This window comes from Silurus aristotelis (assembly GCF_946808225.1).
Source record: "Silurus aristotelis genome assembly, chromosome: 16".
NCBI classification, from domain to species: Eukaryota; Metazoa; Chordata; class Actinopteri; order Siluriformes; family Siluridae; genus Silurus; species Silurus aristotelis.
In genome coordinates, this window is record NC_139589.1 from 2,969,219 (window position 1) to 2,987,926 (window position 18,708).

The window sequence follows — 18,708 nt, forward strand, 5'->3', positions numbered from 1 at the left end:
CAATGAACAATGTCCCAAATCAGCTTTAAAGAGGGTAGAAATTTGTAATTTATATGTTAATGCCTATAAGTGTATATCTAATGAGCAAGCCATTGGCAACAGTGGCAAGGAAAAACTTCCTGAGATGCCATACTGTGAGAGGATCCAGACTCAAAAGGGAGCCCATTCTCATCGCTGTGGAACCGAATGTCTTTTCATTGATGGAAAACCATTTCTGAAAAGTTGAGCTTATCATAAGAGCAAAGAAGGGCTAAATCTGGAATACCATATTCCATTTACGGTATTTGCTCAGACGCCCTTATCCAGGATAATGTACAATAATCTCATTTATACAACTAAGCAGTTGAAGATTAATGGCGTTGCTCGGGGCCAAGCAGTGATATCCTGATTGTGCTGGGATGACATTTTGATGCCATTCTGAAGTTCAATGTCTCTTGAATTTAGTGACTTCCACTAATCTTATTCATACAAATGAGCAGCTGGGGTTAAGGACCTTGCTCAGGGGCCCAGGTGTGGCAGCTTGTTGTGGCTGGGATTTAAACTCATGACCTTTGGATCCAAAGACCAATGCCTTAACAATTAATCTACCACCTACTTACATTTACATTTACATTTGCGGCATTTGGCAGACGCCCTTATCCAGAGCGACGTACAAAGGTGCTATGAGTCTCTAGCAATAAATAACTCTACACTGGTACACAAGATTACAAACTTAATATAAATATAACTCTTGAATTCTACAAAGCAAACTTGGAAAGTGCTAATTTAAGTGTTTTAGGAGGAGGAAAGTCTTCAGTCGTCGCTTGAAGATAGTCAGGGACTCCGCTGTACAGACATCTAGGGGAAGTTCATTCCACCACCTCGGTGCCAGAACAGAGAAGAGCCTTGAAGTATACTAACCTCTCATTCTGAGAGAAGGTGGTACCAGTCGAGCAGTGCTGGAGGATCTCAGACAGCGTGGTGCAGTGCAAGATGTGATGAGGTCTCTGAGGTAAGATGGTGCTGGTCCATTTTTGGCATTGTAGGCAAGCATCCGTGTCTCGAATCTGATACGTGCCGCTACTGGAAGCCAGTGAAGGGAGCGCAGCAGTGGGGTGGTGTGGGAGAACTTGGGCAGATTGAACACAAGTCGTGCAGCTGTGTTTTTTGAATCATTTGCAGTGGACTAATATTGTTCAGAGGAAGACCTGCCAGCAGAAAGTTTCAGTAATCGAGTCTTGAAATGACAAGAGACTGAACAAGCACCTGGGCAGCCTGTGTGGACAGCAACGGTTGAATCCTTCAGATGTTGTAGAGAAGAAATTGACAGGAGAAGAAGTACAGTTAATTTTCCATAGTTACCCCAAGGTTACGAGCAGTGGCTGAAGGGGAGAGCAGAGAGTCATGAATACTTAAATAGTGTGAGCCTGGTGGTGCTGGGATGACATTTTAATCAAAGTCAAAAGTCTTACCCACTGGGCTCCCACAAGCCATGTTTAACAAGCACATAAATGTTATAAAAACACCACATTTGGCTTTAGTCCAGTGTAAACCATTCCTGGAACTGGTCGTCGTGGCTCGACATGTACATCACAGACAAGGGACAGAGTTGTGTTTTTTTCCACTCTTCTCCAAAGGACGTTCAAACCAATAGCTTTTTTCTGTTTGGAGAAATAAAAATAGATGTAACATTTTGCCTTTAAAGGAAGAGCACGTATCCACCTTTATGGAATGCTGATATATAGGCACCTCTATAGAATCTACCGTGATGACTGTCTACTCTCGTTCTTAGCTTCACTGTCTGATTTCTCTGGATGTAATGTGTATCCAGTGTAGTCTCTGTAGTGCTTTTAGATGTACCTTTGTTCAGTTCTCTACGAAAAAGCAAGTGTATTTGCACTTTTCTGATGCACGGATATTATCCTGTCCAAAGTCTTTATTCCCGAAACGGTTATTAACATTGTAGACACACTTTTGCACTGAGTGTGTTAGATTACATATCATTTCTGATAATATGCTTTAAAACAAGTAGTTTCGCGCGATCCCAATTTGCCATCTGTTATTAACTGTTTTGTTTGGTGCGCCTACTTTAACTGTAGCATGGGGCATCGTGATACCTGCCCCGACGGATCGCTCTTTTTTATCACCTGTTTATCGTAGTTTAAGTTTCTGTCTACTCGGTGCAATAATATTTTGTTGAGTTGAAGAGTACCATCAGTGCTGTACCATCACACTTGGTTTTGTCCAGCGTAATCCAGCTCTGGAATGAGTCATCACGGCTCTGTAAATCACTCCAACAGTATTTTCTTGGCCTTGTCTTTTCTCTACTCTTTTTTTGTCAAAGGACAACCAAGGCACTGTCGGATTGCTCTGAATTAAATGAGGATTAAAAATCAACCTATTACCGTCCGCCATGATTTTATGCTAATAAAAATAGGGAAAGCCTTCCTTTATAGTGAAATGAACACCAAAAGATTCTCTGGGACTCTAGAATTTCAGGCACCACCAGGTGCTGGACTGCACCTCTGACACATGCAATAAAATTGGCTGGAGTTGTGTCTGGGAAAGGCTTCACAATTTCCCCTGTAATTAGGCCAATAAATGTTATGACACGTTAAACGCTCGACACTCTTAAGTATGAAGTGTGAAGACGGACTCGGATTCATGGGTAAGCCCATGTGCAGATGACATGACATGGCAGGTGGCGCGTATTTAGCAGAATGGATTTTAATTGCAGCGAGGTTCAGGAGTCGCAGTTCTTTATATTTTACTGTCATATCAGTGGCAGAGTAGTTCGGGAAACAACTGTAATTATGTTGACGCAGAGGGAGACTGGGAAATGACAATGCATCAGAGCTGCAGAACCATCTGTGCAGCAAGAGAGATACTCTCAGCATGTGCAGTTCATGGCAGACCATCATTCCAGAAACTCATATCTTTGTGACTGGCAGGAAGACTCTTTTAAGACTCTGCTTTATTTCGATGTGATGTGTATTTGGTGCCTGTGATGTTTGGAACAAAGAACAACTTCAGGCTTCATACATACTTTTTAATTTCATTTCCTAAATGAACTTCCTTCAGTTTCCTGAATTCTCTAATAAAGCACGTTTTATGGCTTCCCTTTTGTTGCTGGATCTCTGGGACTTTGCAAATCTGTCACATTAGCATTTTTTTTTACTCATGTCTAGAAAGATTAGCATCTATAAAGAGATTTAAATTCGCCCCAAGAAAAGATTTCGGCAAGTCCTTTGTGAAAAGAGGTTTGAAATGCAAAATATAGACACCATTTAAAATGGATGACATCCGTGGCCTGTTTAATCCTCTTGGGCCCTGGTCATGGATCATTGTGTGGACATTGGGATTCAAAATCTCTAAATTCAGGATCTGTACACTCACGATTTCCAAACTCACAATCTCAGAACTCGTGATCGTCAAACGAATGATCTCTGAATTAAACACACATTCTTACATTCTTACAAACTCACATTCTTTAAACACACGCTCTGAAATTATGATCTTTAAACAAACACTACAAACTCAAATTTTTGAACGCAAACCTTTTCCCGAATAGTGGACAATAATCTAGTTTGCGGTGGGAATAATAACTCTGCTCCAGATTCCTGTGTTGATCGAGACGAATGCAGTGTATTTTATACCCATTTATTAACACGTCTATTTGAGTCGGCCGTCCTCTTAAGAGTGAGTTATTGTGTGAAATGTGCTGCATTGAGATCGCACTCCGCCCCGGGGCTCTCTCGGCGGCCGTTATTTCGTCATAAGCCCAGCTGACGGCCGTTACAAATCCCAGCTCTGTTAATGTTTGGGTTTATTGGCAGGCATTTTTCAGAGCCAGAGTGCAGACCAGCTAGGTGGGGTGTGTTGGCAAGCTGGGAGGGAAGTGAAAATCAGGAGGAGATGTTCTAATTCTAAACTTAAGCTCCAACGTTTTACAAAAGATGTCTGAAAACAATGTTTGGACATCTTCTATTTTGCAAGCTGGGAGAAGCGTTGAGGATCGTCTCAGTGATAAAGTACAACACCGGGACTGTCAAATTACAGAACAGAAAATGGTCCTTCATCAGCCGTGGAGGCGGGAAGAGAAAAGACGAGGGCTCGAGTGGATTCTGGTGCAAACAACTGTCAGTGAAGTTACAACCAGTGAGTCAGTAAATCAGTTAAGTCAACACCAGTGAGTCAGAGAATCGTTTAAGTCATAACCAGAGAGTCAGTGAGTCACATAATTCATAGCCAGTGAGTCAGTGAAGTCCTAACTAGTGAGTCAGTGAAGTCACAACCAGTGAGTCAATGAGTTTTTTAAATAATAACCATTGAGTCAGAGAAGTCATAACCAGTGAGTCATTGAATCATTTAAGTCTTAACCAGTGAGTCAGTTAAGTCCTAACCAATAAGTCAGTTAGGTCAATAAACCAATGTCAGTGAGTCAATTAAGTCATAACCAGGGTCAGTGAAGTCATAATTAGTAAGTCAGTGAGTTAGTCAATCCACAACCAGTAAGTCAGTGAATTTACAACCAGTGTGTCAGTGAAATTATACCCATTAGTCAGTGGCCTCAGTCGGTGAGTCAAAAAAGTCACAATTAGTGAATGATTGTGTATCATAGCAATGATATCTATTATCGTTAACAGAACATAGTCAGTGAGTCAGTGAAGTCACAATCCAGTGAGTCACTGAGTCATAACCAGTGAGTCAGAAGTCTTCCGGTCTCCAGAAGAAGAAAAAAACCTCCAAACTCTTTCATTCCTTTGAGATTTAATCAATGATGGAGGTCAGTGTGCTCAGTGGAAAGGAAATGACCACCTGCGTCCCAAACATGAATCATTAGAACGTAGCTACACTTGATAAAGTGAAAAAACCTACTAGATTTATAAAGATAAGCCGTGGGTCTTGTTCGAAATCCAAAACCCCTGACCATTAATCAACAAAGGCATTTTTTAATAATTCTTTTGCATTGCATAAATCATTATTGGATATTTTTTTCCTGACAGAGCTTCATTGCTTTTTCTCCTCTCGGCAGCTAATGCGCCTGCCAGCGGGAGCACTTGTTTTTTATTTAAGAACTACCAGGAGAAAATGTGCCCTATCTACAAAGCGGTAGGGAACAATAAGGCATAAATGGAGTGGGGTCTTTGCAAGGCTTATTCAGAGCTTAGCCGAATCCACCCCACCGACAGCAGAGAGTTTTTCTTTTTTTTTTTACGCTCTAATTAGTCACGCTCTGCTTCACAGTGGCACTCGGTTTGCGACTGAGTTTCCGTACAGAATCAGAGTGCGGGGAAAGGCTTCCCCTCTCGGGTTTAAGGAATGAAACAGAATACATTTCAGGATTATGGCTACGGACTACATTACCCATTATCCTGCACGTCACATGACCGATTAACTTGTCGCCTATACCATAATTAGGACATATACACTACATGGACAAAAGTTTGCTATGGTTGGTATGTGCTTATTTTTGAGCATCCAACATGTAATCACCACGCACACTTAAAATAACCTCCAATCTTCTGGGAAGATGTTCCACAGGATTTTGGAGTTTGCTTGTGGACATTAAGCCACAAGGATGTTAGTAAATCAGGTACTGATGTATAATAGGGTTGAGGTCAGCGCTCTATAGCAGGAGATCTTTCATTCCATCCCATATATTCATGGATCCGATTTTGTGTACAGGGGCATCGTCCTGCTGGAACAGGTTTGGATCTCCTAGTTTGAATGGAGGGTTTCATGCTACCACATTCAATGCATTTGTGTGCCAAATCTGGTTACAGTTTGGGGAAGAACAACATATTCCTGGAAAAGTCAGGTGTCCCAATAATTTTGTCCATACAGTGTATTTATATTTAATTAACAGCATTTGGTAGATAAACCTATGCAGTAGAGGGTTGAGGGCCTTGAGACACCTTGGTGCAGCTTGGTGTGGCTAAGATTTGAACTCATGAACTTCAGCACCAAATCCATGCATTAACCACTAAGCTACTGCGCTCCCGACTTTTCCATGATTTTTCCGCGACTTCGCTGAATCATTCAAAGATACAGAAAGTCAATACGTGTCTGACAGAAATGAGTTCGATAGAAGCTTCTTAGGTTTTTATGCATGCGCAGGATACGGGTGTATAAAGGTGTTCCAAAATGCCAGGGTAGACGAAGGGCGTTGTAAAACCAAAACGCGTTTTTTCAGCTCTGTATTTATGTGGACGACGTTCGCAATTGCTCCTGCCACCAAGCAGTCCCTGACTGCACAGCCGATCCTGTCATTCCCCTCTCCCCTCCTCTTCTAAACACTGTAACGGTGTGACCACTTGTTGTCCCTTCATTTTACAGTTTTGGACATTAATTTTTATATAGCAGTTACATTTTTATGTGCAGTTGAAGGGAATATATAATTTTATATAAAGTCTATTGCATTTTCTACGTTTTTTTGTTTCCTAGATGTGACCAGAAAATTCAGTGCGTCCCATTGGAGGCTGCAGAACATCGTGCAGGAGTCCATGGACAGCTCGGATGAGGAGTTTTTCGACGCTAGAGGTGAGAGGTGATATGATTCATAATGCGTTGTATTATTTAACATACTGATCCGACCGTTCATTTGTCCTCGCCTTGTTTCTGAACAGCCCTCAAGCTCTGAGTGTCTCATTGTGTCTCTCATTGTGTCTCTTGGTGTGTGTTTGAGAAGATGTCGTTCAGATAAAACGAATTTAAACATTCAACATTTGGTGCCACAGCTGGACCAGAGTATTGTGCTTTCTCTCTCTCTCTCTCTCTCTCTCTCTCTCTCTCTCTCTCTCTCTCTCTCTCTCTCTCTCTCTCTAATATTACGAGTCCTTAATTCAAATCCATATTTATCCAGATTGCACTGGATATCTGATCTCTGAGAGTGTAACGCTGGTCTTGATGGAGCATCTGATCGAATAAAATGCAATGTTACTGATGCGAGACGTATCATAATGAACACTTTTTCAACACGGGATCACAACTGAAGCAGGGGGTGGCAGCGCAGTGGTGAAGATGTTGGACTTTTGATTAAAGACTCATGAGTTTAAATCCAAGAATCACCAAACTGCCACTGCTGGGCCCCTGAGCGTGGCCCTTAACTGCTCAGTTGCATAGATGAGATAATTGTAAGTTGCCCCGGATAAGAGCGTATACCAAAATTTATATGTGATACAAAAGAGCAGTGTAAATTTTCTGTCTTTTAGAAATAAAAAGATTTTGTGGAACGAGGCACAATTGCACTGCGAGTCCTCATTAAACAAATATGGAGATTGCTTTTGATTCCAGGCCTGATTTCTCTCCAGCCTGGGCTTCTGATTCATGCAGTGATGATAGTTTCAAGTCAATAAACATATTTAGAGATTGTGAATTGTTTATGTGGATCTTAAACTACATGTAATCCTGATTTCAACAGTATTGTCACCACATGTGGAATGGATGTTTAGTTTTTACTCTGTATTGAGCGTGTTTGTTCTAGCGAAGCAATATTAGCTAGCTTAGCTACACGCAGCATGGTTCAGCGCAGAACACCAACGCTTGCCACTGTAATGCGACGTGCTGCCTCAGTATTTCTTTCTTTGTTTTTTTGATTAGGAAAAATCTAATTTAAGGAGGAAGGAGCAATATTTCATCCGCTCCCCAGAGTCAACCCGCAATAATATTACATCAGAAACTTTGGACTACGACGCGAGCGAGCAGGCGTATAACAGATGAAGCTAAAGATTTATGCCTTTGAATTATGAGCCAGAAATAGTTTAATACCTAAGCTTTGCCTTGAAAGTCATAAAAAATGTTGATGAAATGTTTAATTATCAAGCAAGGGTACGGAATGTGTCCTAATGGTAACTTTTGGCAGGTTCAGACAGGTTGTGGGAAAATAAACAGTTGAGGAAGCGAGCGCTTCGTGCCTGTGAGAGCCTAATGATAAATGGGCTCATTGAAGGTATGGGACAGCTTCCAGCAGTAGCATGATAACATCGGGGAATGTGAATGTAGTGCAGAAACCTCCACAAAAGGCAAAAACCGTATCCCCCGTCACTATTCTGAAGAGTGGAGGTTATTACAGATAGATTAGAAGATAATTGTAAGTGGAGTAAGAAAGCATGTGGCAAATGTTTTAAATTTAAATATGACCAAAAGTTTTTGGACACCCGCCTTGATGGGACGGGATAGCTCAGAGGATAAGATGTTAGACTGCTGATCAGAAGGTCATGGGACTAAATCCCAGCACCATCAAAGCTCCCACTGCTCCTTGAGCAAGGATCTTAACCATCGATTGCTCAGCTGTATAACTAAAATAAGAGTCACTCTGGATAAGGGCATCTGCCAAAAACCATGAAGGTAAATGTATTATACCAGCAAATCGGGTTTAAAACAGTTTCTACACAGAAACACTAAATTCCTCTGCTGGAAATAACACAGAAATTCTAATGGTTTCCACTTCAAGTACCATTAAAACCAAAGGCTGCTAACTGTTATACCCATTTCCAGACTGATTCCAGTAGGTAGTAAGTTTGTGTGCATCAGAAATTTATCAACTATCAAACCAAATAAACCAGTGTTACTAAAGCTCTAATAGAAAGACACAACTTTTTTCACTGCATATCACAGATACACAACAATGTCATGCAGTTTAGCATCTACCAGAAGTGTTAATAGTAGCAATTTAGCTCATTTACAAGTGCAGATAAATATGCAAATATATGTACAGCATGTAATATAAATATGTAAATATATGTACTGAAATATAAATAGACTATGGTAGTAAAAAATGTGCAGAAGCTGTTGCGCGAGGACAACAAATAAATAAAAAGATTCTGGGCAGTGTAGAAATGTGCGGGTGCATGTGTATATATATATATATATATATATATATATATATATATATATATATATATATATATAATTATAAATATTTAATCGCGATTACATTAAAATAAGTTAACTCATTATTAATCACAACTGAATCACACATTTTTATCTGTTCTAAATGTGTCGTAAAAAATACTTTTCAAGTTTTGAATACTCTAACATGGGCATGGAAAAATATTGATGCTTTAATGCAAATATATGTTTATTATTAGTTTGTTTATTATTATTATTACCAAACTCAACATAGAGACTGAAGACAAAATGTTCTTGTAAAAGTAATCATGGTATTTTAAATTATGTAAATCATCAGGACACCAAACTGAAACTTTGCTATGTTTCCACACAGACGCTTTTAAAAGCCGGATATGCGCATCATGGAGTCTGGAGGCTTAATGATGCTGTGTCCATTGGTATCTATATTGTTGTTTAGTAGATACCAACATTTACATTTATGGAATTTGGCAGATATCCTTACTTGCTTACAGTTATCTTAACTCAAGAACCCAACAGTGGCAGTGCTGGGATTTGAACCCATGACCTCCTGATCAGACATCCATCATCCTATTCACTCAGCAACCACATCTCACATGTGAGCTACGAGCCTCCACAGGTTTGTTTTGGTCCTAAATAGTATCAGACACAATATATTACCCGTAGTACAGAGTTACACCATTATAAGCAATACTTACTTACTTACTTTCTTTTCGGCTTCTCCCGTTAGGGGTCGCCACAGCGGATCCTCCGCACGTTTGATTTGGCACATGTTTTACGCTGGATGCCCTTCCTAACGCAACCCTCCCCAATTTATCCGGGCTTGGGACCGGCACTAAGAGTGGCTGGGGATGGTTCCCTGACCGGGAATCGAACCCGGGTCGCAGCGGTGGGAGCGCTGCATCTTAACCACTAGACCACCAGGGGACACACCATTATAAGCAATACATTTCTATTAAAACCAGTGCCATTCCCATTATAACCATTTAAAACATTACAAATTCAGTGTGGATTTTGATTGTTTATTCAGACGTGTGAAGGTTTTGTGCGAATGTGTAAATATTAGTTTGGTGTTCTACTGTGTAAGAATAATGAAACGAATATTATGCTTCCAGAATGTTAGATATTGAAGCATTAGTATTCTGCGTCTGTTTGCGTCTGTCAGGAGATTTATTTTTGGTTTGTTTTTCTTCTCTCCTTCTCTCTTTGATGTCACACTGGGCCTCATTGTTCTCTCTGTTAGCATGTTTTTTTTTGTTGTTTGTTTATTTTGCTGCTTGTCTCTGTCATTCTGTCATTCGCTATCATCGTCATTCTTTCTCTCAGACGTTATAAATATTCAGAGTGACTGTTGCCGTAGCCGAGGCGCTCGCCGGGATCGATAACCTCGTGCCATGGAACACACGTGGATAGAAACGGCTCGTTGTTTCAAAGCTGTTGAATTTACAGCAACTACATTGTGAGCATTGAATGGGAAGATGAAGACACTTGGGTATAACACAGGTTTTTAAAACAAAGGGTTATGATTTTTTTCTGTTATACCCAGTCTTTTCTGCATATACATTTTTGCATCAAATAAAAAAAACAACTAGACATTTTCCTGAAGGGAACCAGAATGAAGTTCTTATTTAGACTCATTTATTCAATCAAGGAAAAAGTTTTAGCATTTTAAAAACTGGGTTTCTCCCAAAAGTGAGAAAGGATGCCAGAAAACTGCACTGAATGATTAGTATTGATTTAACTGAAAGACTAAAAGGCCCCGCCCCTAATTGATTTGTATATTTAACTTGTTTTTATTTGAATTGTAACAGTAATGTATATAGAGTAAGTTGAGCAAAGTGCGATTCCTGCCCCAACGTACCTCTTTCAGTGTTTGTTAGGCTCCCATTAAGATTAAGGCAGATGAGACACGCCACACACTCAGTAAAAGGCAAAAACACACAGTAATTGGACAGTAAATAAGTAAAAGAAAGTTCTATGGACAGATGAGTCCATATTTGACATTTTTGTCTCGAACAGAAGAACTTTTTTAAGATTGTTAACAGGAAGGAGAGATGATGTGATGAAACAGTTTAATGGTTTGGGGTTGTTTTGGAGCAGGGAAGATTGGAGGATTGTTCCAGGAAGGAATACTGAACCAAAGTGGCAACCATTCCATAATTTAACACCATGCAATTCCGTCTGGACTGTGGCTCATTGGAAACGCCTTCACCGTACAACAAGACAATGAGCCAAAGCGTACGTCCGAGCTCTAAAAGCGATATTTAGAGAACAAACAGTAATCTGGAGTGATATCTATCATGGAATGACCTGCCCAGTCACCGCACCTAAATCCTACTGAACTGCTTTGGTGAGGAACTGGATCACAAGAAAGAAAACTCCAACATAGTGGAGAACATCTTTTAAGAAAGAGGCACGGCAAAGTATTTCGGCCGAATGTTTGGAGAAACAAACTGTCTGAAAGCTGATCTTCATGCTAAAGGAGGATTTTTCATTAAAATTTTAGTCCTGCATCTGTAAATTGATATATTTGTTTGACCAAAGTAATCTTGTTACATAATCATCTTATTACATTACCTCGTTTGTTGTATTAAAACATTAAGCATGTGTCTCTTAAAAAGCATAAAAGTGTTTCCAAACTGACAAGCACTGGGTATATATAGGCAATAAAATAAATATAATTACGCAGAAACTCCAGCTAGTTCCAAGTCACGAGTGCTTGTTTAGGCTGTTTGTTTCCGTCCCTGTGTGTCTGTGTGAACTGCGTAATTAAAATCCTGTGAGAGTGTTTAACTTGGCCACCTCGTCTGGCTTTAGCCAATCGCTAACAGGAAGTGCTCCATCAGAATGATAACGCTGACACACACACACATACACACAAGCCATACATCTTTAATGCTGGGATATAAAATTATATAAAACACAAATGACATCACAGGCTTATGTGAACCTCCTCTGCATCTTGCCTTAGCTCTCGAGGGGATTTGCTACTGGTGGTAATAATCACAAGCTGCATTTTCTGAATAAAAAACGATGTTAAAAATTTTGAACAAATGTATATTTTCTTTTCGAATAATCTCATAATCAGTAATGGCCATTACATATTAGACCAATTTGTCCATATTCTGGATTTTTCCTGAAATTTGCTAAAACGTGATATTTTGCAGAGCAATTTGTTGCTCAGATCCGGTGTACATTTATTAAATTGTTTTAGTCAATACTTGTTGCTATTTTTGCAATTGTTGCGATATGACATACACGATATATGGACAAAAGTATCAGGACACCTGACTTTTCCAGCCATATGTGCTTCTTCCTCAATCTGTTACACAAAGTGGGAGGCACACAATTGTACAGGGTGTCTTTGGATTCGGGAGCAGGAAATATTCCCTTCGACTAGGTGACCCAAACCTGTTCCAGGTGCATAAAGCAAACCCCATGAAGATATTGGTTGGAATGGAAGATTTCCTTCTATAAAGCTTTAAACCCTATTTTAAATTTTTTAAAACTTCGAATGCTGACAGCGGCTCAGGCCTCCTCATCTCACCTACAGTACAGACCAAAAGTTTGGACACACCTTCTCATTCAAAGAGTTTTCTTGATTTTCATGACTATGAAAATTGTAGATTCACACTGAAGGCATCAAAACTATGAATTAACACATGTGGAATTATATATGGAATTATATACATAACAAAAAAGTGTGAAACAACTGAAAAATGTCATATTCTAGGTTCTTCAAAGTAGCCACCTTTTGCTTTGATTACTGCTTTGCACACTCTTGGCATTCTCTTGATGAGCTTCAAGAGGTAGTCACCTGAAATGGTCTTCCAACAGTCTTGAAGGAGTTCCCCGAGAGATGCTTGGCACTTGTTGACCCTTTTGCCTTCACTCTGCGGTCCAGCTCACCCCTAAACCATCTCGATTGGGTTCAGGTCCGGTGACTGTGGAGGCCAGGTCATCTGGCGCAGCACCCCATCACTCTCCTTCTTGGTCAAATAGCCCTTGATGCCTTCAGTGTGACTCTACAATTTTCATAGTCATGAAAATAAAGAAAACTCTTTGAATGAGAAGGTGTGTCCAAACTTTTGGTCTGTACTGTACATCAGAGCCTGATTTTACTGACTGTGTGGCTGAGGGAATCTCCACTAATCTCCACACTCCAAAATCTAGTGAAACATCTTCCCAGAAGAGTGGATTGTAATGTTCAAAAGAAAAGCAACAATCTTATGTCCAGGTGTATTCAAAAAGAGGTATTGCTGCTGCTTTACGATGCCTGCACACCTTACTGCGTCTTTTGTAAACAGGTAATGGCCCTAGTGTGCAGTTTATAGGAAAGAAATACACAAGCCTGCAACATGTCGTGTTTTTGTCACTGATGTTATCTAATCATGCAACACCTCTATTACAACTCAAATCTCAGACATCGATTTTTTCCCCCATTCCAGCAGTTTCAGCAGTTGTGGAATGGGCCGTGTAGCCTCTGGCTAGGGCTTAATGAGCGAGTGTAATGATAATGAAATGGGTTTCTGCGAGTCTATTTGACATAACAGATTTCATTCTCTCACACTGCCTGGTTAGTTCCCAGCTGGAGGTGAAGACCGATGCCGACGCACACATCCATCTTCATTAGATCATTTCTGTTACTTTTCATCTTTCTTTTTCAGGCTTTACCCTACTTTCCTTTCCCTGTTGGTGTCATGGCAGCTATTTTTAGCCCCCGCTCTCGATTTTTCAGCGCTTTCAGCCCCCTGTGCGGTTTATGCGTCTTCAATTGTATTACTGCTTTGTTTGCTTTAGTCTGAAATTTTCCCTCAGCCATGCTCATGTACATTGGATCAGTGGTTTATATTAGATCATTTCGATAAGATCGACCAAACAACGTCCATTAAAGATCTGCTTCAAAGCTTCAGTGATCATTGTCTTACAGAAGTGAAATGTTTCTTATAATCTAGTCATTATTCCCAGATCCCAGACTATGGTGGATTAGTGATTACCTTGTTTGCTTGGATGATACATTTTCTCAATGTTTCCTCCATGTACTCCTGTTTCCTACCTCAGTAAAAATACATTCATTGTACCCTGAGTGGAATTCCCGAAATGTAGCGTAGAGTGTAAATTTATGTGTGTGTATGGGATTGTTCCCTGGGCACTTTGTCCATGCTGTCTTCCCCAGATCTTTGGGATAGGCTCCAGGCTCCCTCACATTATTGTCTTGACATTGTCTCAATATCCTTAGTCTCTCAGATCTCTATCTAATTAGTTATAAGTGATTACATATTTGTATTTATTCATTATACACATCAATCGAGTGGCAAAAAAACTCTTATGGAATACTAAGCTGATCGCAAACTTTAGGTTTAAATGTTTTTGAATTATTGATGTGCTGAGGTTTCAGCTCTGGCTCACGATTTTGGCGAGAAAATCTCTTAATTCCAGTGTGCCATCATTCCATTATTCCTGTCATCATTCCATTATTTCAGCATTCCATCATCCCGTCCTTCCATCTTTTTTTTTTTTTTTTTTTGCCGCATTCCAACATTATAGCAACCCCACAATTTAACTTTCTATCATTCCAACATTCCAGTAAACCATCATTTCAGAATCCCAACAATCTAGCATTCCAGCAAACCAGCATTCCAAATATATGTATTTGCAAATGTATACAGTGTATTTTAAGCATTCCCAAAATATGAGTATTCCTACAATCATTCCATCATTCCATCATCCCCTGTTCTATTATACTAGCATTCCAGCATTCACTTGTTTCAGCATTCATATGTAAATCAGGATTCATATGTAATCCTATTATTTCAGCTTTCCATCATTCCATCATTCCATCATGCCATCATTTCAGCATTCCAGCATTCCGTCATGCCATCATTTCAGCTTTCCATCATGCCATCATTTCAGCATTCCAGCATTCCATCATGTTTGTAAGATCTGAGATTTTTCTCCTATTGGAATGACTGCATGAGAGAATTGTTTAATACTCAGAAATAAAGCTCGGCTCAGTTTTCTTGTTCATCACACTTTCCTGCGTCGTGTGTTAAAGCAGTACCGGATTTGTTTTGCAGGGTGAGTCTGATCGCTCCTGGCTTATACTATGACTGAGCAGCTTATGCGTTAAATTCGATGTTCTGTTTCGTGGAGTAGAAAAAACATGCAGTTTTATATTATATTGCATTTATACTGCAGTGACTAATCAAAATACAAAATCAAACACACAGGCACTTGCTGTCCACCTTGTTAGGAACGCCTGAAGAAATGGACATTCATATTGTAGCTCATCCACTAAGACTTGGGCCTTTTGAGATCCCTTTCTGCCCACCACAATAGTAAAGAGTGTTTATTAGAGTTGCTGTAGACTCCCTGGCAGAATTCTGTGTTCTGTTCTATGGGTTTGTAATAACTCTATGTTTTTTCCCCCTCATTCCGATATCCGATATTAATGTTTACCAAAGCTCTTGATGTGTATTGAGCTTGATGTGTTTTTTGTCTTCTTGTTTGCCAGATGTGATGGAGGGAAAGACAGCTATCCTACTGGGAATGAGCCAGTGGAACTCGAATGATCTGGTGGAGCAAATCGAGACCCTGGGCCACCTGGAGCGCTCACGAGGTACACGAACCCAGACGCACACAAAACACACACTTCACCTGCACTTTCAGTTAATGGAATATTATAGAATAAACAGCTGATATAGGATTCACTGCATGAGCGTATACTTCAGGTTAAGGCTAAGATTCTCAGACTTCTAAAGATGGGAAGGTTGTGTGACAGTGTGTGTGTGAGAGAGTTGTGTGGACTGGGGTATCTCCTGCTGTGGCTGAATAGAGGTGGAGGGAGGGGAAGAAGATCACACAGTGACTAATTTTGCATGGGTGAGATAATCACCATATTGCCACTCCGGTTTTCTGAAACCCTATTAGCTCTGCAGGATGCACAGTGACTCAGTCTGGGTGAGTGTCTCTCTCTCTCTCTCTCTCTCTCTCTCTCTCTCTCTCTCTCTCTCCCTCTCTCTCTCTCTCTCTCTCTCTCTCTCTCTGTCTCTGTCACATCGAACCTCAGCAGAGCCTCTGCATTAGTATAGCGTTTCGCTAATATCGCGTGGCATCTTGGAGAAATGTATTTGTGTGTAAATAGGCCCGCGAGCTGATTATTAACTGAGCCTCATTCCGCCGAGGATGATTACGCCGAGAAACGAGAGCCGCTTCCCGCAGTTATCATTTGAGATTTTATTTCTGGAAAGTGGGTTTTATGGAGGTTCATCAGTGGGAAAGTGAAAGGACTAAACAACAGAGCGGAAATGAGATCATGTTGTTTCCGGCGAGAAACTCACATGTGACAGAGTGCACACGTAGTCAGAATAACAGACGTGGTAATGCACGTAATCGGAATTGCACCAGTCGTACACAGGACGATGTCTTTTGGCGCACTGACTTAAGGTCGGTGCTTCCTGTGACTGTGTGTGCAGCCTTGTGCTGCAATCTGTTGTGTTACAAAACAAGTCTCGAAACATTTCATACCACCTTGTTTGTGTTTCTTCCCCAAACTCTTAGCATTTACATCCATGGCATTTGGCAGATACCTTTATCCAGAGCGACATACATTTATCCCATTAATACAACTTTAGCAGTTGATGGTTAAGGGCCTTTGCTAAGGGCCCAGAAGTGGGAGCTTGGTGGTGAACTCGTGACTTTCTGATTAAGCTCACGACCAACAAGTCCAAACCTCCACCTCAAACATAAAGTTGGAGGCACACAATTGTATAGGACGTCTTCGGATGGTTTTGGTAGCATGAAAATTTCCCTTCACTTGAATTAGGAGACCCAAACCTGTTCCCGCATCACAATGCCTCTGTGCACCAAACCAGCTCCATGAAGATGGGTTGGAGTGGAAGATCTGGTGCTATAGATCTCTGACCTCAACCCTATTAAACAGATGAATGTGAATGCTGACTGCACCCCAGGCCTTCTACATCAGTACCTGACTTTACTAACACCCTTGTAGCTGAATGAGCACAAATCTCCACAGAAATCTAGTCGAACATCTTCCCAGAAGAGTGAAGCTTATTATAAGAGCAAATAGAATGTGGAATGGGATGTTTAAAAAGAAGTACATACCGTTCTTATGCTCAGGTGTCCACAAACTTTTGTTCATATAGAAAAATCACAGGCTTTTCTATATTACTGTAAAATATTTCATGAAACTGAGAGAGAGATCTAGAAACAATTACCAGGCAACAGAGCTGTGAAAGGGAACACACTGAACGCCTTGTAGATAGTAATGACATTTCTGTGTCCTTGTTTATGAAGAAGGATTAGATTGATTTTATAAACAGGAAGTGTGCGATGTACGGCGGTAATGAAGGTTATTTGCGACAAGTCACACTGCAGCTCTAAAGCTCAATCCTGGTTAAACATTTTGTGCAACATATCAAGAACATGCACTATGTAGCCAAAAGCAAGCGGACACACAGCCATCACATGCTGTTCTTCAAATCCCTAAAATTACGTTACATTAATGGCATTTGGCAGACGCTCTCACTCATAGCGACTTGAGCAGCTATTGGGTTAAAGGCCCTGCTAAGGAGCCCAAGAGCGGCAGCTTGGTGTGGCTGGGATTTGAACTCATAACCTTCAGAGCCAAAGGCCAACACCTTAAACACTAATCTACCACCTTCCTGCTTGTGCTGCTAGAAATTTGAAGGCACTTGATCGTATAGAATGTCTTTTTTTTTTTTTAATGTTCAGCAGTTTGAGCTACAGGAGCTCGTTGTTGGATCGGATCACACGTCCAGCCTTTGCTCCCTACGTGCATCAGTGAGCCTCGGCCTCCTGCGACCCTGTCGCCGGTTCACCACTGTTCCTTCCTTGGAGCACTTTTGATACATTTTGACCACTGCAGACCAGGAACATCCCACAAGAGCTGCAGTTTTGGAGATTCTCTGACCCAGACGTCTAGACGTCACAATTTCTCAAAATCGCTCAAATCCTTACGCTCGCCCATTTTCCTTTGAGGACAAATGTTCACTTGCTGCCGAATAAATACATCCACCCACTAACAGGTGCCATGATGAAAAGATCATCAGTGTTGTTCACTTCACCATTTGTAATGTTATAATGTCACAATGAATTTATTTTTTACAAATAAATAAGAAAAACATGCAAACTGTGGTTTCTTCTCCGAACGCTTCAGATAGTAATACACTATCGATTCTTGCTGCTCATGAACACCATTATTGCTTACTTGTTTTGTTTTAGCAGTTAAAAGCGATCGGTGCATTAAAACCCCCGCGGGGCCTCCGGGGCGAGATCTGCGTCGGCTGATCAAACCACAATAAACGTTACAAGCGTTTTAGCCTGACGCTGTGTATTTCTTTCCCCCCAATCGCTCATCAAACATTCATAGCCGTTATCAACGGTGAACCGTTCGCATGGTGACTGATGACGTTTACTAATCTGACGATCGGCGAACTCGAGGTGCAGCCTGTAATTCACGCATGTGATGATGTCGGCCCACGCTGCCACCCAACACGATATCAAACATTTACTAGGTGAGTGGAGCAAAAAAAAACGGAGCTCTGAGGAAACAGCGCACAATCGGAATCGTTATTTCTCTTGAGGAGACTAATGGCAGAGCTCTAGTTTCAGGGATGATGTCAAGAAAATAAAGGATTTCTATTTCACTTTGTCCTGTGCCATGTTTTTCACCACACACACAGAAACAATCACGGTTTAATGTGTACGTTAGTGAGAGACCACTATGTCAAGCTGAGGATGATTCTACCTCAACAGCCTGAAAATCAATGAAGTTACTGAGCAACTCAAGAACTTTAGGGACGAATTTGGACTGTA

General features: G+C 40.7%; 1 protein-coding gene across 3 annotated transcripts in view; it reads left to right on the top strand.

The window, feature by feature from the left end:
• The window catches only part of plrdgb (PITP-less RdgB-like protein), a 67,058-nt gene that overhangs the window by 21,650 nt on the left and 26,700 nt on the right, over positions 1 to 18,708 (top strand). The window contains exons 2-3 of one of the 3 annotated variants that reach the window (XM_083564527.1): positions 6,427 to 6,529; positions 15,365 to 15,469. In XM_083564527.1, coding sequence (XP_083420653.1) covers positions 6,499 to 6,529; positions 15,365 to 15,469 — 136 coding nt within the window. In that variant the 5' untranslated portion in view covers positions 6,427 to 6,498. Of the gene's footprint in view, positions 1 to 6,426; positions 6,530 to 15,364; positions 15,470 to 15,677; positions 15,811 to 18,708 lie in introns of those variants that run through there. The other 2 variants (XM_083564526.1, XM_083564528.1) reach the window with 2 other exon arrangements.